We start from the raw sequence: 25224 nt of genomic DNA, 5'->3' as shown, positions 1-25224 counted from the left end.
TTTGGTTAGTAGTCGAGCACTTAACTGTTTGTACCACCCAGGGACTCCCAATTTATTTCTAGCCCCCTTCGAGAATTGTCATCATGTTTTCTGAAACATTTCTTTAACTCAGAGCTTTCTGGGTAATTAATTGATTGTGGCATATTTGTACAATGACAAAAATATGTATAGAAGAAAATAATACAAATGATGCATTAAACTCTTAAAAGTGATTATCTCTGGGATAGGAAATTACAGGTAACTGATTGATTCAATTACTTCTGTAACATATTTGAATTTTTTTCAATGAATATATAGATTTTGTATAAATTTAAAACCAAACCAGTGGCTTGTTCTCCATTGGTAGCTGTGGATGGATCCATGTCACTTGTCTTAGAACCTGTCTGCTCCTCTGTAAGGTGAAATCACCTGTTTCACAATGTGACTGGGAGGATCTATGAGAATGTAACACAATGCCTGTAAGAGATTAGATGCTTTTCAAGTGCTTAATACGATAACCCATTTCTCCCCAATTCCAGTGTGTAGTTTACAGCAGTGGTTTTTAAGCATTATAATAACTCCCTTGGAGATGCTGATGAAAGCTATGAAAAATAAAAAAGTTGGCAGTTTCATAGGGCTTATGGACCCAGAGTTAAGAGCCCTTGGTTTGTAGACTAAATTCACTTGGTCTAACCTGATTCAAGATAGCTCCTCCACTGAAAGTAAAATGACTGTTGGTGTTCTGATGGTTAATCCAGATTTAATTTGATCATACTTTTTGGAAATATCTGATTAAATTATTTAAAAAGTTACTTTCCAATCTCAGATATCTAGCTTTCAGTATATGATGATGATGAGCATAGGTATAATCGCAACTGCTAATATTTTGTTAGTAGCTAACTGGATGATTCACTTCATTTCAAAACTGATGTATGTATAAAGTATGACTGCAATTTTTTAATCTTACCTGTTCTCTACCCTTGGACTACTTATTAACCCCATTTATTCCATTTTTGAAAATACCACTCAACTTGCCTCTCCAGTAGTGAGCTGCCAAACCATAACAATTTAGTTACTGTTTATTAAAGTTAATTAGTTTTAAATTAGGAGGAAAATGTACTCAATTTACAGAATGTTAAAACTCCTTAAAGTCTCTGAAGATTCCAGAAGTGCCTTTGAAACTCACATCCACAAGTTTCCAGCTATCATTTTGGCTTGTAATTATATTTGTTTAAATCTAATGTAGAGTATTCCCGAAAAAACGGAAGACCAGCAGTTCCATTAGTATATGTAGTAAGTCTATAATGTTTAGCAATCAGGTTATGTAGTGACTATTCCAGGATCAAAACCACTATTTTTAACATGATTTTATTCTTGTGGGAAAACATACTTTGAGACAAATGAAGAATACAGCCCGTTTTGTTTTGCTTAAAAGTGAAGCACATGTCTCCAAATAAGGATGTGTAAAACTGTTCTTAATTTGTATTAAATGCATAATCATTTCATAATAGTTTTTAGAGAACTTTAACCAAACAAGTTTGAAGACTTTTAAGAAAACCGTTAAAACCATATTTAATAGAGATACAATTTCCATACCCTAAAATTCACCATTCTAAAGTGACTTTTAGTGTACTCACAAGGTTGTGCAGCCATAAAAATATCTAATTCAGAACATTTTCATCTTCCCCAAAAGAAACTCATTAGTAGTCACTCTCTGTTACCCGTTCCTCCCAACAACTATTCTACTTACTGCCATATTCTAGACATCTCTCATAACTGAAATAATACAGTATGGTCCTTGTGTCTGGCTTCTTTCACTTAGCATCATGTTTTTATAGCATGTGGCAGTACATCATTCCTTTTTATTGCCAAATAATATTTCATTATTTCTGACTGCATCTAATTTATCCATTCATCAGTTGATGGATATGTGGGTTATTTCCACTTTTTGGCTATTATGAATAATGCTGCTGTAAACTTTTCTGTACATGTTTTTCTGTGGATGTGTTTTCATTTCTTTGGGGTCTATACCCAGGTGTGAAATTGTTGGGTTATATGATAACTATGTTCAAACTTTTGAGGAACTGCGTTTTCTACAGCAGATGCACCATTTTACCTTCTCACCAGCAGTGTGTGTTCCAGTTTCTCCACATTCTCACCAACACTTGTCCTCTTTGATTATAGCCATCCTAGCAGGTGTGAAGTGGATCTCAGTGTTGAATCTCCCTGGCTAATAGACTAATGATGTTGATCTGTTCAGACCCTTTGCTTTTTTAAAAAATTGGGTTGACTTTTTATAAGTTCTTTATAAATCCTGAATTAAAAAAAAAAAAAAAAAACCATTGCCACAGAGTCAATTGACTCATAGTGACCCTATGGAGGGTGGGGTAGGACTGCTCCATAGGGTTTCCAAGGAGCAGCTGGTGGATCCGAACTGCCAACCTTCAGGTTTGCAGCCGTAGCTCTTAACCATTGAGACACTAGGGCTCCTATATCCTGGAAACTAGCCCTGTATCAAGATGTCAGTTTTTTAGAGTTTTATAGTTTGAGGTCTTATATTTAGATCTTTGATCCATTTTGAGTTAACTTTTATACAGTGAAAGCTGTAATCTGTATAAGGTGGAAACCTACCAGAGAAGGAACAGTGATAGAAAAGTAGTGACTGCACCATCCAAGGTGGAAAACTTGGAACACGGACAAACAAGGCAGTCCCTTAGAGTTCTGGCTCTCACAGGTTTCAATTAGGAGGTAGTGAACCAGCCTGTGCTTTTGTGTATAGATACCCAGCTGTCAGCACCATTCGTTGAAAGCTTTACCACATGGAATTGTCTTGGCACCCTTTTCAGAAACTGATTGGCCATAGATGTAAGATTTTTTTTGGAAACTCAACCCTATACCATCACGAATATATTTTTATCCTTTTGCCAGCACTGCATTGTAGTACTACTGTAGCTTTGTAACTTTTTTCAAGATTTTTTTTTGGCTATTTTGGGTTCCTTACATTTCCATATGAATTTTAAGATCAGCTTGTCAATTCCTGCAAAAAAGGCAGCTGGGATTTTATAGGGATTCTATTTGTAGATGAATTTGGGGCTTGAGGGGTATTGCCATCTTCACAATATTGTCTTTCAATCCATGAACACAGGATGTCTTTATTTAGGTATCCTTTCAACCATGTTTTGTAGTTTCTAGTTTTGCACTTGTTAAACTTATTCCTAAGAATTTTATTATTTTTAATGCTATTGTAAACCGAATTGTTTTCCTAATTTAGCTGTTTTTGTTCATTGTTACTGCAGAGAAATAAAACTGATTTTTGCATATTGATCTTGTATCCTGCCACCTTGCTAAAGTCATTAGCTCCAAGAGGGTGTTTTGGGAGGGGAGACTTAAGGATTCCTATGCATAACATGTGCAAATAGTTTCACTTCTTCCTTCCCAGTCAGGATCTTTCACTCATCTAATTGCCCTGGCTAGAATCTCCAGTACAACGTGGAGTAAAAGTGGCAAGAGGGGACATCCTGGTCTTGTCCCTGATCTTACAGGGAAAGTTTCAGTCTTTCACCATTATGTGTATCAGCTGAGTTTTTGGTAGATTCCCTTTATTAGGTTGAGGAATTCCCTTCAGTTCTTAATTGGTTGAGTGTTCTTAAAAGGATTTTAAAAGACTCTGATGGGGAGCATTTAAATATAGGGTTCAACTACCTGGCGTAATAGACAAATTTCAGTCTGTATAAGAAGGCAGAATTAAAAAAAAAAAAAATTTTTTTTAAAAGCAATCATTCCTTGTGCCTAATAAAACCTGAACAAAGAAAAAATTTTTTTAAGATGTGTATTCCCTCCTCTCACAGTGATAAAACCCAGGTCTTAGCAGGGTACCTGGCTCTGTAAGAACTACACTGCTGAGCTTCTTTGCAAGATAGGAATGGTCCTATGGATACATGTTTGTTGGCCTTTGATATGAGGAAGCAATGTGTGCAAATTGTTGTATTGGACCTTAAAAGGCCTGTGGCACGCCTCTTTTATCTCTTAAAACTTTTATTTAAAAAGGCTACATAGTGGTGAGTAGTCTTGGACTATGTAGACTAGAGCACCCAAGGAATGAGGTTCATAAGGCAGCTGGGTAAGTTAAAGTCTGGGTCTACCATCCTTTGGAAAAGCATACGGTTTAAGCTGTTAATTTTGGTCTTTATTATCTCCGGATAACTTAAATCTTAATTACTTTATAGCCAGAATGAACAAGTTTAATTAAACAATTCCTATGTTCTTAGGAAAGAGCCTTCTCTTGAGGATCTCAATTTGTTTAGGTAACTTTCCCCTTTTCAGGTAGAGTCAGAGTCCAGCACTATCTCAAAGACCACTTTCAAAATCTTTGTTTTGTCAGGGAGGGAATGGAATAGAGACGTGCAACTAAACATCCATGTAAACTGATATGCAACCTTTCTTTACTATGCCAAAGTATAAAGGTGGCCAAGCTGATCAAGGGTAGAGCTAGAATTCAGGGGGGACACTGATTATCTTTACACCAAAATATAAATTACTACATAGAACAAAACGGCCAGTTTTACAACTGATATGTTTTAATGTAATTTTAGGTCATTCATTTTACAAACACTTATGGAATGCCTACTGTTCTTAAGGCATTGTGCCAGATATTCCCAAAGACATGGCTTAGTCATAATAATACAATTCTCAGTGACTTTTTCTTCATGCTTGCTTCAGGAACTACGTCTTGGGCTGAACAGCAACATAAAGCCCTAGCCAGGGCTGTGGTTTGGCCACCCTTGCTCTATACTTCCAGAGGTGAGTGAAGCAGTCCCTATCTTGATATGGTAGTGTAGATTAGCAGTCACCATTTTATCACCTGCAGAGAAAGATTAATTCCCTTTATATAATGATAAATGGATAGATTGTATGGCTCTAGTTTACAAAAAAGTTAAAGTTTTATGTTAATGTCTGCCACTAACAAAGACAAATAATGGAATTGCACAAAGTCTGAATAAACTATAAATTAAAAAATAAGTTATAGGTTAGTAGAACAGTTGATTCAAACTGGAAAAGAGGTATGTAAAAAAAAAAAAGGAAAAAATCTCTTTGCAACTAATTATAAGTTTATAAATACTCTCAAAAAGTTTTTCAAAAGTCCTGCAACATTATCTAGAAATACTGACACATATTAAGATCCATGACTTATAAGAAACTATAATTTGAAATTAAAAGAAATATTGAAAATAATTGAGGTATATATTCGATGCATTAGAAACTACCATTTGAAAACTAAATATTAAATATAATTTAATTATAAGGTTTAAATTCACATTAGAATCTGTAAATGGAGATTAGTTTGGATTGTATGATAGGAGACAAAATTTATTCTCAAAGACATGCCGGTACATTTTCTTCAAACAAAATCTCAGCAAACGAGAATTTTCATACTATGCATGAGAGTAACTAAAACCTTTATTAAATATGGTTTTCCAGTAACAATGTGAAAATTGGAATCATCAATTCAAAGATCAGTGAAGTTTGAAATTTTAAAAAGTAGACTAGGTATTAGGGACTAAAAGATAAAGGAAGACAAAAATTGTTTCATCTATAATACTATTCAAATATCTCCCCTCTGTACACGGTGTTGTATATATACAGCTACTCCATTTTCATTTTATTGACTTCACATAATAGTGAAATTCCCTTAAGGAACCTATGGTAGACAGATGGTATCCAACTCAGCAGGGGAAAAAGTAGAAACACACTTGATTAACAGTTTTCACCCACACATTTTAGACAGACAATTCTTTTTTTTTTTTTTTTTGCCAAGATTTTAGTAGTAAATTCATAAATATAGGAAATACTTTTACTCCTTTAGCATTAAAAAAGAAAACCAAACAATGCCAACAGTAGCGGCTTAATAATTGGTATACAAGAAAAACACAACACCAATGGGTTTTCTTAATTTTGCATTTTAAATATCATTATGTGCATTTGTTTCATCTTTACAGTTATAAATTTTCTAGTCTGTTTTAGACAACAGCATTTAATAGTTTTGAATCCATTAAGAGATGTTGCTTTAAATTAGAAACATTGTGTGTATATATTTATATAAAAAAATAACCCAACATATGACTGATCTGAGAGATTTTTAAGATCAACGAAGGCTTATTTTTGAACATGCAGTTAGGAGAGAGGGAAGCAAGCCAACCTCTCTACACTGTCTTGCTGGCTTGTTTTTGCAGTGCTATCAATAGTGGTTTTTTTCGGAGGGAACCGTGTGCCTTCAGCCTATCTAGTTGAAAAGACACCACAACCAGCACAGGGGGTAAGGGAAGATTGGGAAGGGGGAGTGAGCAGGTATTAAATGTCAAATTTTAAAAGTGTGCATTTCACACTTTTTCTAGGTACAGGATAAAAATAGGCCAATGAAGAAAAAAAAATCTTATAATCAGGAAAAAAACTGCAATCAAATAAAGACGTTAGCTGAATTAAGTTCTTTTAATAGATTGCATATATAGATGTTTAGCCACACTCTGATCAACTCTTTAAGAGTAGAACTTTATATCCAATTTACATGCTTCAAATAAGATAGCCTTTCTTATTTGTTACAGTAAGGTCATGTATCCAAATTTCCACTTGTACACTGAGAGCTTTAAGAAAAAACATAGGACATGAAGGGAGTTGCCATTTTTTTTTAGCAGCAATGAAATATCACTAACCCCTTCGTACATACCAAATTCAAGTCACTATCAGAGGTGAGTGTACCACAAAGTTACCAGGTACAAAATTGCTAGTTCATTTTTAAATTAATAACTTGAAATTATCCCTGCCCCCCACCCCATTACATCCTTCTTTTTATAAACAGCAAACATTTTGCTATTTTATACATAGGCTAGCAGGCTTGTTTCAATATGAAAGTGCTAATTCATTTACAGATTTTTTCAATCAGTTATGTAGTGCTACAATAAATGTCCAATAATCTACATAGGAACAATCTTTGATGAATGAAAATGAAGACTGAATAAGGCTATCAGACCTTATCTTATTTACATATAAAGAATAGATACCCAATGGTGAGGAAGAGACAGAAATTGGACAAATACTCATAGGTGTAAAAATTACATCTACCTTTGAGCTTATACTGTAAATGAGACATTTTAAATAGTCCTGTAGCCCATGCCTATTTTTTCCTCAGAAAAAGAAAAGCTGCCTTCATGACATCCCCTCTTGCTCGCAGATTTCCACAGTGTCATTTGAAGCTTCAGTCAGGATCTTACGTTCTTCAAAAATAAAGAACCCCCCACAAGTGACCCCCCTCCCCCCAAAAAATCCCTCTGGTTTCTTCTCCAGTGCCAGGTTGCATGATCAGGTCCCACCTCCTGGGGTTTTTCTGTCCAATCTATTGATCAATTAGTTTAGAGTAGATATTATGAACCAGTTCTGGAACCACTACTAGGAGGAACACAAGCTCTTCACTACAAGCACACAGCAGGAAATAAAGTGATAACTCAATTCATCCCTGGTGCCGGGCCTCCAAAATTGAAAGAACTTGGCACAACTGGAGCACTGAATTTGTATCCTCCATGCTTCTCAATCATTTTGGATTCTAGAAAACAAATAAGTAAAATTTTAATAGGTTATTCGATCATTTTACTACTTTGGGGGAAATAAGGAACTCACAGGTATCAATAAGGCATACCGTAACCACCAGTAGTAACCAGGAAGTTCAAAGTCTGCCTCTGTTCTCCTTCCAAATGCATAGGGGCAAGGGAGCATGCATTATATAGAGAAGATAACAGACTCCTATTATGCTGGACACTTATTAGCCAACTTTCACCCTCCCGCTGTTTAAAAAAAAGTATTTTTAAATATACCATTTTGAATCAGATATGCCAGTAGGATCCACTCCCCAAAGGGAATAAATTCTAATGAAGGCAAATGCTAATATAAAATATATCAGGAAGCTGTGCCTTATTTATAAGGAGGACCCGTCTTCGAATATAAAGCTAGCCTAGCTTATAGTATTAAGACTGATAAAGTTGCTTGTTATACTTGCAGATAATTATATATTAAAATATTACGGTTTTCCAGAGACTGTTGTATTATTCTCTTTAACTTAGTATATGCATGAAATTTTCCAAAAGAATATGATTTTAAGACATTTACGGTATTTTTCTAATGAACTATACAATACTGTTGTCGTCGTCGTCATTAGGTGCCTTCGAGCCGATTCCTACTCAAAGCGACCCTGTGTACAACAGAAGGAAACACTGCCTGGTCCTGTGCCGTCCTCATAATTGTTGCTATGCTTGAGCCCATCATCAACGCAGCCCACAAGGGGGGGGTTGGACTGACAGAACACTATCACCTATTAAACATTCTTGCTTCCTCTCCCCGACCACGTGAAAAAGAAAAAGAAGTTAAACTATACTACAAGGAAGCAAGACTCTAAATATAATACAAAATTCTCTACCGGACACCCGAACCTGTGTCTCCCACAAATCAGTGCCATGAAAAATAAAAGGGAGAAGGGGAACTAATCAAGAATTTTTAGCACTAACAGCCAAATATGATTACAAAACCTTCTGTAAACCAAACATGTTAAATAATATTTTTGATATATTGGGTTAAATGAAATGACTTTCAATTACATTGCAACAACACAGTTGTCAAACAGTTTGAATGTGGACTGGCTATAGATAATATCAAAGAATTACAATTTATTATGTTACCTCTAAAAAATTGTTAGGTAGTGTATTATCTAAAACGTCATTTTTGAAATGCATAATAACATGCTTAGGGATGAAAAGACATGATGTCTGGGATTTTCTTTAAAATACTTCTGAGACAAAAAGACATACTTGTCATAATTTAAAAAATGTTTATGGTTTTAATACAATTTTATGTTATCGCTATGAACTTCCATAATCTTATTAAGGCAATGACACCCTAAAAATATAGACTGAAATTACAGAAAGTACCAGAATAGTAAATTGTAGCCAAAAGCAAAATCTAATTATTCTATTAAGTCCTTCAGATTACAGTCAATTCCTATCACACACAAAAACTGTAGCTTTTAAATAATTAGAAATCATTTCATATAAAATTTTAAAGCTGCATCAAGTCATTAATTGTGTTAAAGAGGGGTTAAGGGCAATAACATACCGTGGGCTGCTCTTCTTTGATCTGCCAGAGTTGCTATATCCTGTAACTGTTTTCTTTGTTCCTCATTAAGACCGTGAGTCAGAGCCTGATACCATACAGGATTACGATTCTGAATAGCTATCATAAAGAAAACAGGGGAGTAAAAGCAAAAGAGACCTGAAATTTGAGCACACGATTTCCTATGTCTACTTTATTACATCTGTTGTGCATGGGCTCTTGTCTATTCTATTCTTCTTGCCCCACTAAACTGGTACTAAAATTCTGATCCATCATATATTCTTCCCAATAGTAATTTCCAAGTTATTTTGCTACATGCTGTCTTGAAATTCAAATCAAATCTTTAGTGAATCAAGAAATATAGGAAAATAAAATTCCAGTTTAGCTTTATGCCTTAAAAAAAAACCTAATTATTCTCATAATTCTTATCTGTAGCAAATAAGGATTCTGATTCTAAATCAGTTCAAACATTCTCTCAACAGAATCACAAAATGTTTTCACTGGGGACACTTGAGACATAAAATTAACCCAACTCCCTAGAAAATTCAGTTAAAGCAACTTGGAGATGAACAAGGCAAATTATGTTAGAATTCTGAAATTCTTAAAAGACAAAAATCAGAAGTGTTAAGTAAATTCAGGAACGTGGTGAATGTTACAAAATAAATGCCTTATTTTTTTTTTCTGCCTTGCCCACTGAAAAAGCTTCCTTGAATATATATACTGTCTTTCCGTAGAATGGTAGTTGTGCCATATTCAAGTAAAATGGTCACACATTATTTTTATATTATAGCCTAAATAATGGTCAAACTAAACCTGAAGTGAGAAGTGGAGAAAAACTTCCCCAACAAGTGAAGAAACACCTCACAATCTCTCACAAAAACATGTACTAGCTAAGATTATATAATGGTGTTAATTCTGACCATGTACTTCCCTATTTTATTTATTTAGGTACTTACTATGTATGAATGTTCTCTATTAATGGGTTCCATGAAAGCAATTTCATGAAACTCAAAGAATGCAAATGGCTTTCCTTTTGTACTGGTTGCCAAGAAGTTTGGGGAAAAATCTGACATTTAATCACATGATTCTCCATTTCTATTTATTGTGTTTACTGTGCATGAGCTCCCCCTAATATCAACCATCCTTTAGGTATTGACATGTGTTGAAGTCTGCAAAATACATGGACAGTAGTTCTTGGCATCTCAATCAGTTCTTGCTACCATGTAGCTCAGAAGCCATTCCTTCATGTTTCTGTAACCTTGCATTAAAACTGCTTTGTCACAGGCTTGGGAGACTAAAGCCTTGGTTATCAGAGGAGATGTGATTCTAAATTGAAGCTCCTAATAGATAAACCAAACCAAAAGCCTAAACCTGCTGCTGTCGATTGCGACTCACAGGGAATGATAAAGAACAGGAGTGAACTCAAGGGGGGTGGCTTTAATATAATTTTAACTTTCATTTCTTAAGCTGGATAGTGTAACAGATGCTATAACTTGTTATTTGTTTAAATAAGAGATCCCAGTAAATGACAGTAAGAGCCAAACTGGCACCTGGCATTGTAACACATTCCAGGAGCAGTCTGACTACTCAGGTGTGTATCATCCAGAAAATTGTAAAAATAAATCAGCTGTTTGAAGCTCAAGATTTCATCATGCCCAAAGTGCTAATTTAGTAATAATACTAGATCGAACTGGTTAACGTATCATACATAGAACACAGGGAGAAAAAAAAAGGGATTTCAAGACTATGACTGGCATGTGCTTGGACAGGAAAAAAATAAGCAAATACATGTCATTGTATAAAGCTTTTTGAAATACACACTTCAAATTTACAAACTTATTAAAAGTAAAGGAATATCTGATACTCTATGCCAACAGTAGGAATAATTTTGGTTATTTTACCAAATAATCATAAACTATATTCTAGTTTGGGTTTGAGATCCCTTCTTTAAGAGGCAGATACAAACAAGAAGAGATTGTTTAGTAAGATAGATTCAAGCGAGCTATGTGAATTATACATAACAAGTTGAATTACTTTGAAATATAGCTTTAAATATCTGATACTCATCAACAGGGTTATCTTCATCATCAATGATTGTGGAGTAGCCTTCCAGAGCAGTTTCCTCCGCATCATCTTCTTCCCAATCTTCATCATCTCCATCTTCACCTGCTTGCTTAGCCAGAATCTCCAAGTATTCCTGCCCATCTTCATCAATATCATCTTCATCACTTCCCAGTTCCTCTGCCAAGTCATAATAGGTACTGTTGTTAATACTGAAATATTTTGTTATGCAACAAAATGACATTACAAATCACAAATGAATAAATTCAAGGAAGAGTTCCAGGAACTAGTGTTTAAATACTTATTCAGCAATAGAAATTTAAATTCTCATGGGAATACACGAAACCCAACCATGATTTATGGTGTTCTTAAAAAGCTTGGTATGAATAAGGATGGCACAATATGAGATGCAGTCCTACGTCTGCTCTGGGCTTTAAAATATGTACCAAGTCAACATCTCAAGCAATGCAATGCTTTAAGTTACACCCACAGAACACCTTTCTGAGATTAAAGAAAAAGCTGTTAGTAAGTGAAAAAAGACAAAAATGGCAATAGCCATCTTATTTTGGAAGCATAAAATATTTCATTAACCAACTTTCTATCAATTTATATTTTTGCTGGTTTACAGTGTTTTACAGAACAAATGTATTAGCCAACATCTAATCAATTTTATAGTGCAAGTATACGTTTTGGATACTTAAGATGTCTGCAATAAATCCACGAACATTACAAACCATAATTTTGCAATAACTGGCATAGTAGCAATAATATGTATACCTTTATTAATGCTGTTAATTGTTAAATATACCGAGTACCATGTGCCGGGCCCTTTATCAAGTGTCAAGGATTCCCTAAATTTAATATTCACAACCATCAATGATACAGTTCTTTTATACCCATGTAAATTACACTCATTTAAAAGACATAGCTAACAGAGCCATTCTATTATCTTCCTTATAAAGACATCTCATTCATGTTTTTATCTGCAGTGCCAAGCACATTCAGAATGAATAAATCTTTGATTATATATCATACACCTGGAACTGTTCTAGGTGTTGGAGATACAGCTGAAGTTCCTGCTTTCAAGGAGCCTACACTCTAATGGGGAGATAATGAAATTTTTCTATGAATGAACGAATGAATACAAAATCATTTGGTTTCTGAACCCATAGGTCTTTGGGAGAAGAGGGCTAGGAAGGGCTACAAAAAAACAAGCTAAGTGTAGCGATATTTCTAACTAGATTCAAGTTTTGGTTTTCTCTGTTACAAGTCCTTTACCTGTTTCATCATCATCTTCAGCTTCGTCATCATCGTCACTGTCATTCTCGTGTTCTGCGTGGCAGGCATATGCTCTTTTTAATCCATTAAATAAAAGGATAAAAGCCGGCAAAATCTGCCCAGAAACCTGATTTAAAACCTGTGGTATTTGTTCCATATCAATAAGAGCACATAGGCCCAGTACACACATCTTTCTGTCATGAAGCCTAAAGACAAAAGAGAAAAAGATTTTCTTCTTTCTCCTTTCCTTTTTTAATAAGCAGAGTTTCTCAAAAAGTTAATAAGCAAAGGTTCAATGTATGTCACTTACCCCAAGAAACAATCGACATCATTAAGCCACTGGGTAATAAAATGATTTGTAACTGGTTCGACATTATTAGGAAAGCGAAGATTTTCTAAGGTATTAAGCAGCAGATGAGGATTATAATACAAAGCTGCAATAGCGACTTGCAGGCACATTGTTCGAAGTTCACTTGTCTTAACCTCTCTGGTCAGTCTCTCTAAAGCGGCTTCCACGAATAAGGGAATGCACTGAAAAGAAAGGTAGCAAAATATTCCAAAACTGTAATTAACTTTATTCTTACAAATAAACTCACAGCAGTTGATTCTGACTCATAGCAACCCCAAGTGCTTCACAGTAGAACTGTGCTCTATAAGGTTTTCAATGGCTATAATCTTATAGCAGTAAATCACCAGGCCTTTTTTCTGTGGTGCCACTGAATGATTCAAAGCAACAACCTTTTGGTTAGTTAGTACTTGAGAACTGTTTGCATCACTTATCCTACCCATATCATGGTTGCCTCAACTAACCCTTTTGTCTCATTAGCTGATTCAAGTTTTTATTCATAGTCTCGTTGAGGCATTTCACTGGGAAATCTGATTTTAAAGAAAGTCAAGTCTTTACTGAGTGCCTCATCACAATAAGAATCCTGACATCACAATAATCTTACAGAAACTGACCACAGAAATGTAAATACTAACTTTAATATAATGTAACTACTTATTACAAAAGGACGATGTGGTAAACAATAATCTCTCACAACATACCACAAAAAATCTCAACCCAAAGTTCACACTGCATAACAAGTAGACATAAAAGTTACCAGTCACATTTCCATACATATTAAATATATCACATTATATTTTGGTTAAATTTTAAACCAACGATTGAAATAACATACAGAATACATAACATGCCCCAAAGGAAAAACAGTGGAGATTCCCTCTTTAAATCTTCAAACAGAAATCATTAATACTTAGCCTTACTGACCTGATCAATGCCACGCCCTTTGCACTGTAGAATGATGACCTCTAACAATTTTGCTGCGTGACACTCTGCATCTTCTCCTGCAACTCCTGTGAGAACCTGATCAACAAAGAACATAAAATTGGAATGAGTCGTCACAAAACCCTTAAATCAGAGTATATCAGAGAAACACATTTCCCTGCCTATATACACACCCTGAATCCTTAAGATATTCTAATTAATGTGAATGCTTACATTATTCATTATACAGAATATAGTCTAAAGCACCTGTGAGGTTTTGGGATTGTTAGCCTTTATGTCACAGCCCAGCATTCTGACAGCTTGGTCCACATGATCACCCCGTAGTGTGTCATTCTGGCCTACACAATACTGACAACCACTGACTTCTCATAAATTAGGCTTAAAAAAAAGTGGCACCTAAAACACCTCCCCTTTCTCAGGAATATCTGGCTCTTAAGTACCGAACTAAAAAAAGTAAGAGAGGCCGATATTGCTAAGAAAACCTTTTCTCTACACACGTCTCAGAAAATAAAAAAATACAAAGATGGGGGCGGGGGCGGGGAAGAGGCAGCTTGTCGACGGCAAATGCTGCCCTGTCACCCAAGACAGGAAATAAAGATGGACTAAGCAGTTTCGAATAGGAAAGTAGCTAGTATAGATGTGCCCTACTCCCAGACTATTAACAAACAATACAGCTGACGGTAAACAATGACTATTGAGTGATAAAGGGTTCAGAAAAGGGGCAAGCATTATCTAAAGACTTCATGGGGCAAAATGATATGTCTGGTTTAAATTTTTCAGTGGTTTCTTCTATTATTTAATGAGTGCCTCCTAATGTATCGCAGCAATATACAAAGAATCCTGTATGCTTTCCACTGAAAGGTACCATAAAATGTTTCCTGAACAGTTCACAAAATAGGTGCCATAAAAAACCTTTTGAGGGAAGAGTGGGATAGACAAACACAAGAGCTACTTCAGATCCCTTTGTAGTTAAGGGCTAAATGAGATGACACCTTCACCTCAAATATCAATACAGATAGATAAAGGGAAAACAAAAAAAAACCCAGCCTAAAAATATCAATACAGATGCAGAAAGGGAAAAAAAAAAACAACAAAAAAAACCAGCCTAGAGCTAATAAAACTGAATAGGTAATACATAATTCCTATTTAAACAAGTTAAAAAGAAAAAAAGAAAAAAAAAATTTTTTTTCTTTTTAAAATCAAGACTAGAAAACATAAACCTCATTATTTTTTTTTAAAGTATATACTGTATTTAAATAGCCCGCTACCTCTCAACAGATCCTATTGTAAATTAAAATGCTATCAATTACACTGATTTACATGAAAATTTTTGGACCTCCAGTAGAACCAATTCAACTCTATTTGTCTCCGGAACCAAACCATAGGGGAAAATTTATCCCCTACTTCTAATTTAAGGTTTTTTTTTCTTATAAGTATCAAGTATACATTGATTTTTCAGATAAATGAAACAGTACTTTTGACTTTTTTTTAAAAAAAACAAACCCTCAGATTTTATAATGTTGCTATTTACTAATTACTGTTTTTTTTTTTTTAAACCTGCAGTCTCCAAGGTTTTCCTTTACAGAACATCTCTAACCATTCCTGATCCTTTCCAAATTCTCTCAAGTCCTTGATTCTTTCCTTCTTTTGATTCCAAAGAACTAGGCTAAGGAAAGCTCCAGGCACTCCAAAAAAAAAAAAAAAAAATTTATAACTCCAATTAAATGTCAGAGGGCAGACAAAAGACAAATGCTTATCAAAGCTATTATTGTGGCATCTAGGGATCAAAATTTTTTTAGCTCAGAACTTTCAGAGCCCTTAATTCTGTCAAATCCATATGTCTGCCACAATGTGGTATCATGTATCTTCACAATTTCATACTTAAGCCTCATGAAATATACAGATATCACCTAAACGTGGCCTACCTTTTTGCACATACTGTATATCATTTCAAGGTACTTCGTATCAGACAGAAGTGTATCTGTATCAACTGTTACATAATTGTGAAGCAGAGGCATCATATCTGTGTTAATAAAAAACATCCGTTATAAATCTTTTCTAATATAAATGCTGTTTCTCAAAAATTTCCATAGAAAAGGCAAATTTTTCATCATTTTGTCCCTAACGTTTCCTTTTAATTAAAATATTATTCATTTATAATTAAATGCAGAAATGAATCTATTATTAAAGAGAATTCTTTCATATTTAATAGTTAACCAGAAAGAGGGGAGAGAAATGTGTTTAAAAGAAAAAAATCTAAAGTGAAAAACTATATCAAAATATGTTAACAGAAATCAATGCCATGAGTCTTCCTTGAGTAGTAATTGCTACTGATAAGTAATCTGTTTGTCAGAACATTCGAAATGTATTTGTTTAAATAACTTGTTACAAAGGAATCAAAATGGGGAGGGGGATCCTCGGTATTTTCACATTTTTACTTACCTGTAAAGTAATCAAAGCCGTCTTGCTGAAAGACCTCAAATACAAGGGGTAGCAGCTGCCACATCTGTGGAGACACTTGCTGACACGTCAAACTATGCGCTAAAGAGAAGATCTCCTCGTAGAATTCTAAAAGAGAATACTAAGTCATTAGGACAATGCTTGCTGATATAAAATAGCAGCAAATTCTTAGCACCATCAGAGGTACATACCTAAGACGTGCTGCTGTAAAACAGTACCAATGACCTGTAAGCAGATCCCCTCAAGTTGCTGAGTTATCTAAAAAAGAAGAAAAAAACAATAATAAAAAACAAGAAATTGAAGCACACAGAATGAATTACTAAAATAACGCATACTGTAAGTCACTGCATTTAAATATAAACTCTGAATTAAGAAATTTGAAATCTTTGATACTCGCATACTGTGAAATTGTGAGCCAATTTGGCAGGAAAACAATGAAATACTATTACAGTGAGACACACACAATGAATAACCTGCTTAGCTACCTAAAGAAAGAAACACTCTGGAAAAGTGCAAACAATTATAAAAATACAAGTGCCACAACCATTCTGAAGACAGCCTACAGATCTTTTATGTGTAAATATCAATTCAGCCCAAATACAACCAAAAAGTCACCGTTAGTGAATTACAGAAAAATTATCTAAAGGAAAACACTATTCCTACTACAATCCCAATAATTCTTCAGTTACCCATTTTTCAAATTATATTAGGTACAGTGAACTTAGGGCCCGAGTCATTCAAGACTGACAGGAAATACAAAACCTCCTTAATTTTTAGTATGGTCATCAAATGGATCCCAAATCCCTGAAGTCCATCAGAATGTTTTCTTAAAAAGTGAATAAAATTTACTGATCAGATATAGAAGCAGGACATCTATTTCAAACACACGGCACTTAATACAGTTTCAGCTCATCTACTAGGAAAGTGAAGTAGCTACAGGGATCCTTGTGGTTTTTACCTATCTCCTCCAATGATAATCCAGTATACAAAAATATTTTACTGAAAATCTCATGTTGAAAAAGGCAATTTGTAGATAATTTGAAAATACGCAAGGCATGTGGCTTATGGGTAACACATATTACTGTTATCAAAACCTGCAATGGAATTACAAACATCAAATTCAGGGAAGTGGTTACTTCTACGGGAAGTAAGGAATTAAGAAGATGAGACTACAAAGTGGTACTCCATGGGCTTTGAGTGCATCTGTCTAAAATTGTTTTTCCTTTTAGAAATACAAGAAATCTAACTCAAATATTGCAAAATGTTAACATCTAGTAAATTTAGGTGGTGTTGAAGAGGTATTGTTAACAGTTTTCTGTTCTTTACTCTTTTCTGTATGTCTGAAGTATTTCATTTTTAAAAATTCATGATTATAAGAATTACCTTTCCAAAAGACAACAGGAAAAGTATGTATTCCTAGATTCACCAATTCTAGATCTGAGAACGGTAACCTAAGAGGGACCCAAAAATCCTGAGCCCCAAGAAAACAAGATGTTAAGAATACCTTTTTCTTATTCCGTCTAGTAATGAATGTGCCAGAAGCTGAGATGTTTATGAGATACCAATCTTTACAAAATGGAATTTAGAAAATGGCAAAATCAAAGTGCCTGAGATAACCCGAATTATGTAACTCAAGAGCCCTCCAAAAAGCACAGAACAGTCAATGCGGAATGGTTTGAGCATTCCCTAAAACCTGTACAACACTGGATCGTTTTCTTACCTCTTTATGATCTTCAACTACGCTAAGAAGCGTATCGATCGTATTCAGAATTCCCATAGCAGTAACTGCCTTATCATCACTTCCTTCTTCATCTGGTCCAGTTTGGATTACTTGATTAAATGTCATTGCCTGGATTGATAAGAATATAAATTATGTTTGCCATTAAAGCACTACTTTGGTTTTACACTTTCTCATTGGGATCGGGATTGCGTAACAAATCAATTTCTCCAAATTGGTTAGTAATAATCAGGAGCTTGGGCTCTGAATTCAAATGGTTCTGGCTCTGCCACTTACTGCGTGACCTTAAGTTACCTAACCTCTCTGCTTCCTGACATATCATTTGGGGTATTCATAGACATACTGTGAGCATGAAATGAGGTGAGGCATAGATAGTCCTTATTAGTATAGTTTCATTAATATTACTGGCCAACATTTAACAATGCCTAATTATGGATATATTTATTCCTCAAGGGGGTTGATTTGTCTTCTGTAAAATTCAACTCATTTGTTTTGAAATGAACTTCTGAGAAGGAATGAGTCTTAGAAATGTTAATACACATACTTAATGAATGCTGTTTTATTTATTTGAATGTCCTTACCCATTTCAAAATATGCTGTTAAGAATGTATTTTTTCATAGAGCTCTGCCTTTCTCTCATAACCGTAGGAAATACTAAGTTAGATTCCAAAATTTTAATACTTAGAAGGAACAGAAACTGCATCAAATGAATCACTGTACAGGGAATATGAATGGTAACTGCTGCGTACATATTCATACCTTTCATTACCCTTAAATACTCCTCAGCAGTTTGGGATTAGGTAAATTACCTCCATCACTTACCATCAAAAGTGAGGGAAATTGTGAGGTACAGTAAACAATGGCCAACTATAAAATAACTACTAATTACAGAAATTTCATTTAAATAATCTATTTATAACGACTTCGTTTTTAAGTGGGTCCAAAGTATTCCAGGAAACTACACAAACAGGCATAATGTAGCATGAGGTAGTAATTAAGAACATGAACCATCGAGGCAGACAGCCCAGGTTTGAATCCCAGCCTAACCTCTTAACAGCTTGGGCAAGTTTCTTAGTCTTTTTATACCTCATTTTCTCTCTGTAAAATGGGAGTATTCCTCATAGAGGATTGTGTGAGGATTCCATGAGTTATCTAGGTGTCAAAGGCTTAAAACAATACTTGCTATACAATAAGCTCTGTGAAAATATTTGCTATAAGGTGAGTGAGGAAAACTTCTGTGTGACACAATGACTGAAACACACTGAAAGCTAAATCAAAATACTTGAATAAATGGTTCAAACAACATACCAAGTGTTGGGTCATTTCTACTGCAATAGGAGTAACTTCATCACTATACTCGCAGATCATTTTCTGAATTACATTGGTAAGATCGTCATTTTCTGTTTCTCTTATAATGTGAAGAAGAGCCTGCATTACAGGTCTAATGAATGGCGTGATGTATTCTTTAGCTGAAAGGGAAAAAAAAAAAAACCCATTTTGGCTAAAACTTCTTTAAATCAGATACAACATATACCGAAGTAAAAAAAATATACTTTCCAAAAGAAAGGAGAAAGCAATGTGCCAGGTTTCTATGATTATTCCTTGCATAATTCTGTGCAAAGACATTCTGCTATTTTTGGATTAGATAGATATCCCTTACCTTTTTCTTGATTGCTGATCAACACCTGAAGTGCAATAGCAGCTTCCACTTTCACAGGCATTTCCCTATCATCTATCAGGCATCTTCTTGTCAGCTCTAAGGCCGTTTGCAGGTTCTGGTCACTTTTGAACTTTACTTCACAAAAATAATGGAGGACCCAGCAAGCCTTTTTTTAACAAAAAATGCAGTGGTTACTACAGATATCTTACATTAAATCTCCTAAGTTATATCCCTATTCCTAAAGTTCTGTGTGGGAGTTTGGAGGCTGGCCAGTGGTGAATGTGTCCAAAGAGACAACACTAGACCAGTACTATGATCCCACGTTGCTCTTTGGCTGCATGGTATTTGTGTGGATAGCAAGATCTGAATGCAAAACACAGACAGATACTGCTACCAGACACAGATGAAAACTATGCACACATCATAGCAGCCATTTAATGAGTTACATCAAACAAAAGTCTAGAATGAAATACAACATTTAAAGTGAGCATAAAAGACTACATACCAAAAACCAAACCCAGTGTCGTCGAGTTGATTCCGACTCATAGTGACCCTACAGGACAGAGTAGAACTGCCCCATAGAGTTTCCAAGGAGCGCCTGGCAGATCTGAACTGCTGACCCTTTGGTTAGCAGCTGTAGTGCTTAGCCACTACGCCACCAGGGTTTCCAAAAGACTACATAAGTTGCTCTTTATAAGATGTAAATATATGAACTACTACAGTACTAAAACATACCCTCGCTCTCATGTATCCTAGTTCACTGCTGAAGAGAGGAAACACATGATTTTGCAACATGTATTCCATCTGATCTTTGTAGATCTTTTTCTGTAAATATAAACAACAATTTTTTTGGAACAGTTCCACACATTCATCTCAAATCTTAAACAGATACAGTATTCTTAAAAAAAAAAAAAAAAGAACACTGATAAACAACATACATTCATTCTGTGTCTCTGAACCACAGGATCCAAAACCAGTATTTTTATTCTACAAATTTATCATCAAAAACACTGAATACACGTTTACACCTTTTTACATTGTGTGATTAGACAGCAATTATGCCAAGTCTTCAGAGCAATTGCACTTGAGTAATAGAAACGGGTTAATTTTTTCCCCTACCTTAAAAAACTTCTATAATGAAAAAAAATTATCTGGACAGTTTTTAACTAAACATAACTTAGCTTAAAGAAAAATCCTACTTCCGTAGTAATAAACTGGATAACTAAAAAGATACTCTCATAAATCTTCAAGTAGGATATTTTCTCAATGGTAACATGCTTTTAAGAACTCACTGACCTGCATATTAAATCAACATTAAAAAACTGATACGAACAAATTCAAGAAAACTAAGGAGACATACGATTAAATAAAATGTGGAATCCTGGATTAGATCATGGAACAAAGGACATTAGCAGAAAATATTATGAAATTTGAAAAAGATCTGTAGCTCAGTTAATGGTATTATATAAATATTAATTTCCTGGTTTTTATAGCTGTGCCATGGCTATGAAGATATTAACCTTAGAGAAAGCTGAGTGAAGAGTAAGGGCAACTATTGACGAAAAAAGCAGCAAAAACGAGGAAGAGGAACTACTTGTTATAATTTTCCTCTAAGTCTAAAATTATTTCAAAATAGTTAAATCAAACAATAGTTTTATAATTAACTATAGTTAACTTAGGAGCCCTGGTGGTACAAATTGTTAAGCACTTGGCTGCTAACAGAAAGGTTGGTAGTCGGAACCCACCCAGCTGCTCTGTGGGAGAAAGAACTAGTGATCTGTTTCAATAAAGAGTACAGCCAAGAAAACCCTATGGGGCAGGTTCTACCGTCATATGCGTCACTGTGAATCGCAATTGAATCAATGGCACCCAACAACAACACAGTCAAACAAAAAAACCTTGATAAACAAAGTATCTGAATATGCCAGAAGAACTTACTCAAGTCCCCAGTCTCCTGTAAAACAAATAATTAGACTACCTTTAATTTATACTGTATAAACTAAGAGGATCGATAGACAGGTATATAAAAGTTGAAAGATGCACACCAAATAGCAGTGGCGATTTCTATGGAGCAGTCTGTGGAAAAGGTTCCTGGCCGTAGGAAGATACTATGACAAAATATTTATTTACACTTTGAATAGTTAACCATTTATTAACTGGAAAGTGAAAACAAATTTCAGATGTTATTTATGAAGTCAAACAATTAAGCTCAAGTTTTTAAACATGAACCTACTCAGTCATTCTGTACTATGAGATCTGTGCCACAAAAACATGATGTTCCAGTAGTATGAAGGAATGCATACGTTTACAAACTTCCTTAAAAGTCAATTTTTTGAGAAAATAAACATTATTTTACAACTATCCTGCAGCACAAAAAGAAAATAATTCAAGCAAAAAAGAAATACCTTTAGCATATGCAACAAAGGAAAATACTGATAAACTGGATGTTATCGAAACTCAAAACTTTTTTATTTCAAGGACACCATCAAGAAAGTGAAAAGACAACCAACAGAATGGGAGAAAATATTTGCAAATCTGGTAAGGGTGTAGTATCTACAATATATAAAGAAAAAGTCAACAATAAAAAAGACAACCCAACTCTAAAATGTGCAAAGGATCTGAACATTCTTCCAGAAGAAGATATACAATATTCACTCAGCACACAGAATCTCAACATCACTAGCCATCGGGGAAATGCAAACCAACACTTCAATGAGATACCACTTTACACCCACCATAATGATTAGAAATAAAAAAGACAGATAATAGCAAGTGTTGGCGACGATGAAGAAGTGAGGACACTGTAACACTCATACACTGCTGGTGGCAATGTAAAATACTGCAGCTGCTTTGGAAGCGCGGTGGGTCTTCAAAATACAGCCAGCAAATTCAACTCCTAGGTACGTACCCAAGAGAAATGAAAATATATGTCCACAAAAAAACCCTGTGTATGAATGTTCAAAGCAACATTCATAGTAGCCAAAAAGCTGGAACAACACAAACGTCCACCAACTGATGAATGGATAAATAAAATGTGGTATATCCATACAATGAAATATTATTTGACCATAAAAAGGAATGAAGTCCTGATCCATGCTAAAATATGGATGAACCTTGAAAACATTATGCAAAGTCAAACAAGCCAGCCACAAAGGATCAAATATTATTCCATTCCATTTAAATAGAATTTCTAAAATATGCAAATCCATGGAGACAGAAAGGATTGTGACTACCTAGGCCTGAGTAAATGAGGAAGCTAAGGCGAAATGGGCACTGACCAGTAATGGCTACATTCTTTTTGGAGTGACAAGAATGTCTCGGAACTAGCGGTGACGACTACACAACTCTGAATATACTAAAAACCATGGACTTTAAATGGGTAAATTATACAGTATATGCATTATATCTCAATAAAGGAATTATTTTAATTAGTTTTGTGCACAGGCAGACGAACAAATACACACACACAGTGTACCTTCAGAAGTATTTCAGCTAAAGAACCAATCATGTGCAGGGCTCCATCTTTTTTTCGAGGATCAGCATTTTGTTCTGTAAGAATCTGATAGCAAAATCCCATGGTCTTTTGCAGTACCTAAATTAAAATAGTACTGGTTTACTGTATAGTCCAACAATGCATAAAACACACACTAATAGCAAAATTACTTACCCAATTAGCATTAAAACTGAGTGTAATTTGAACAAATTTTAAATAACACTGCAAAAGGTATCTATACTTAAATAACCTACCTCTTTCCTCTTACTGCAGGCTGTAAACAAAAGCGTCTGAGCAGCAGTGGTGGGAGAAATGAAATCTTCAAACACATCTGAAGAACGAATTGAAAATTAAGACGGAAAACAGAGATTTTAATTTATTCACCAAATCATTTTCACATTACATAACATGCAAACAGTGCTTTGTGAAAAGCATGCCACTTAAAATTATTAAAAGCATGTAAAATTCTGGTAGGAAGCAGGACTACTACTCAACATTAGCCAAATTACAATTCCTTAGTTCCTTCTAGGGACTCCATGTGTCTGTGGCATCCAGTATTCAAATCCACTACCGTCGAGTCGATTCCAACTCATGGCAACCCCATAGGACACAGTAGAACCACACCATAGAGTTCCCAAGGAGCGCCTGGTAGACTCGAACTACAGAGCTTTTGGTCAGCAGCCATAGCACTTGACCACTATGCCACCAGGGTTTCCGTCCAGTATCCAGTATCCTTAATTCCCATATGTATGATGACTGATTTTGGACATGTTATCAGGAAGGATGAGACCCTGGAGAAGGACCTCATGCTTGGTAAATTAGAGGGTCAGCGGAAAAGAAGACCCTCAATGAGATGGACTGACACAGTGGCTGCAACAACGGGTTCAAGCATAACAATTGTAAGGATGGCGCAGGACCAGACAGTGTTTCGTTGTGTGGTACCTAAGGTCGCTATGAGTTGGAACCAACTCGACGGCACCTAACAACAACATAATGACTGACACGCAATCCAAAAGCATACTTTAGAAACTTAGGTATAATTTTGAATTGCTAACACTTTTAGTATGTGCCAGAAGCACATGCAATAGTCAACACTATTTGTGTCTGCTAAAAATAAAAATTATCATTATCAAATAACATTTAAAAAAAAGAGGTTTTACAGTACCAAAACTTGGGTCTTAATGCCCCCTAAGTTTGTAAAATACAACCACTCTAATCTTTACTTACTAACATACTTTGTTTCTAAAAAGTGAAAGTTCCTCACCAAATTTCATACGTATATATTCATAAGGGTCTTCTTGCCAAAGTTCTTCATCAGCATCTGTATAGCACATCAATGGAAAAATAACATCTTGGATAATACCCTGTAATTTAAAAGATAAAAAAATAACAATCTTCGATTGCTATAAACCTTCCAATATCCTTTAAGTTCTATAACAAAAGCAACCCTATAAAATGTACTTAAAATTGCATAATATCAAAACTTTAGTAAATGCATTCTCAGATTAGACATTAACCCACATATTCTTATTCTCTCTGCAACTGTTGTCAGGTGCCATCGAGTTGGTTCCGACTCATAGCGACACTACGCACAACAGAACGCAACACTGCCCCATCCTGTGCCATCCTTACAATCGTTGTTATGCCTGAGCTCACTGTTGCAGTCACTGTGTCAATCCACATCTTTGAGAGTCTTCCTCTTTTCTGCTGACCCTGTACTTTGCCAAGCATGATGTCCTTCTCCAGGGACTGATCCTTCCTGACAACATGTCCAAAGTATGTAAGACACACTCCCGCCATCCTTGCTTCTAAGGAGCATTCTGGTTGCACTTCTTCCAGGATAGACTTGTTCATTCTCTTGGCAGTCCATGGTATATTCAGTATTCTTCACAACACCACAACTCAAAGGCATCAGCTCTTCTTCAGTATTCCTTATTCACTGACCAGCTTTCACATGCATATGATGCGATTGGAAATACCATGGCTTGAGTCAGGTGCACCTTAGTCTTCAGGGTGACATCTTTGCTTTTTAACACTTTAAAGAGGTCCTTTGCAGCAGATTTACCCAATGCAATGCATCATTTGATTTCTTGACTGCTGCTTCCATGGCTGTTGAT

The 25224-nt window shown here is 35.2% G+C and overlaps 1 protein-coding gene and 1 non-coding gene across 2 annotated transcripts in view; both read right to left on the bottom strand.

Annotated features, from left to right (window-relative positions):
- Positions 1-6451: 6451 nt before the first annotated feature.
- Positions 6452-25224, bottom strand: part of IPO7 (importin 7) — a 60561-nt gene continuing 41788 nt past the window's right edge. Inside the window, exons 10-25 of the mRNA XM_049890340.1 lie at positions 24372-24471; positions 23362-23438; positions 23090-23206; positions 20350-20439; positions 19615-19780; positions 19263-19423; positions 17937-18065; positions 16408-16474; positions 16199-16324; positions 15682-15779; positions 13739-13834; positions 12779-12999; positions 12469-12674; positions 11164-11370; positions 9133-9249; positions 6452-7573 (exon numbers count right to left, since the gene is read on the bottom strand). Coding sequence (XP_049746297.1) covers positions 7476-7573; positions 9133-9249; positions 11164-11370; positions 12469-12674; positions 12779-12999; positions 13739-13834; positions 15682-15779; positions 16199-16324; positions 16408-16474; positions 17937-18065; positions 19263-19423; positions 19615-19780; positions 20350-20439; positions 23090-23206; positions 23362-23438; positions 24372-24471 — 2076 coding nt within the window. The 3' untranslated portion in view covers positions 6452-7475. The remainder of the gene's footprint in view (positions 7574-9132; positions 9250-11163; positions 11371-12468; positions 12675-12778; positions 13000-13738; positions 13835-15681; positions 15780-16198; positions 16325-16407; positions 16475-17936; positions 18066-19262; positions 19424-19614; positions 19781-20349; positions 20440-23089; positions 23207-23361; positions 23439-24371; positions 24472-25224) is intronic.
- Positions 19859-20042, bottom strand: LOC126081278 (small nucleolar RNA SNORA23). The gene has a single exon (XR_007518325.1). It is a non-coding gene; the product is annotated as a small nucleolar RNA SNORA23 (small nucleolar RNA).

Source organism: Elephas maximus, chromosome 7 (assembly GCF_024166365.1).
Source record: "Elephas maximus indicus isolate mEleMax1 chromosome 7, mEleMax1 primary haplotype, whole genome shotgun sequence".
Classification (NCBI taxonomy): domain Eukaryota; kingdom Metazoa; phylum Chordata; class Mammalia; order Proboscidea; family Elephantidae; genus Elephas; species Elephas maximus.
Note: the sequence above shows the minus strand (reverse complement) of the source record. Positions and strands in the feature narration are given on the sequence as shown.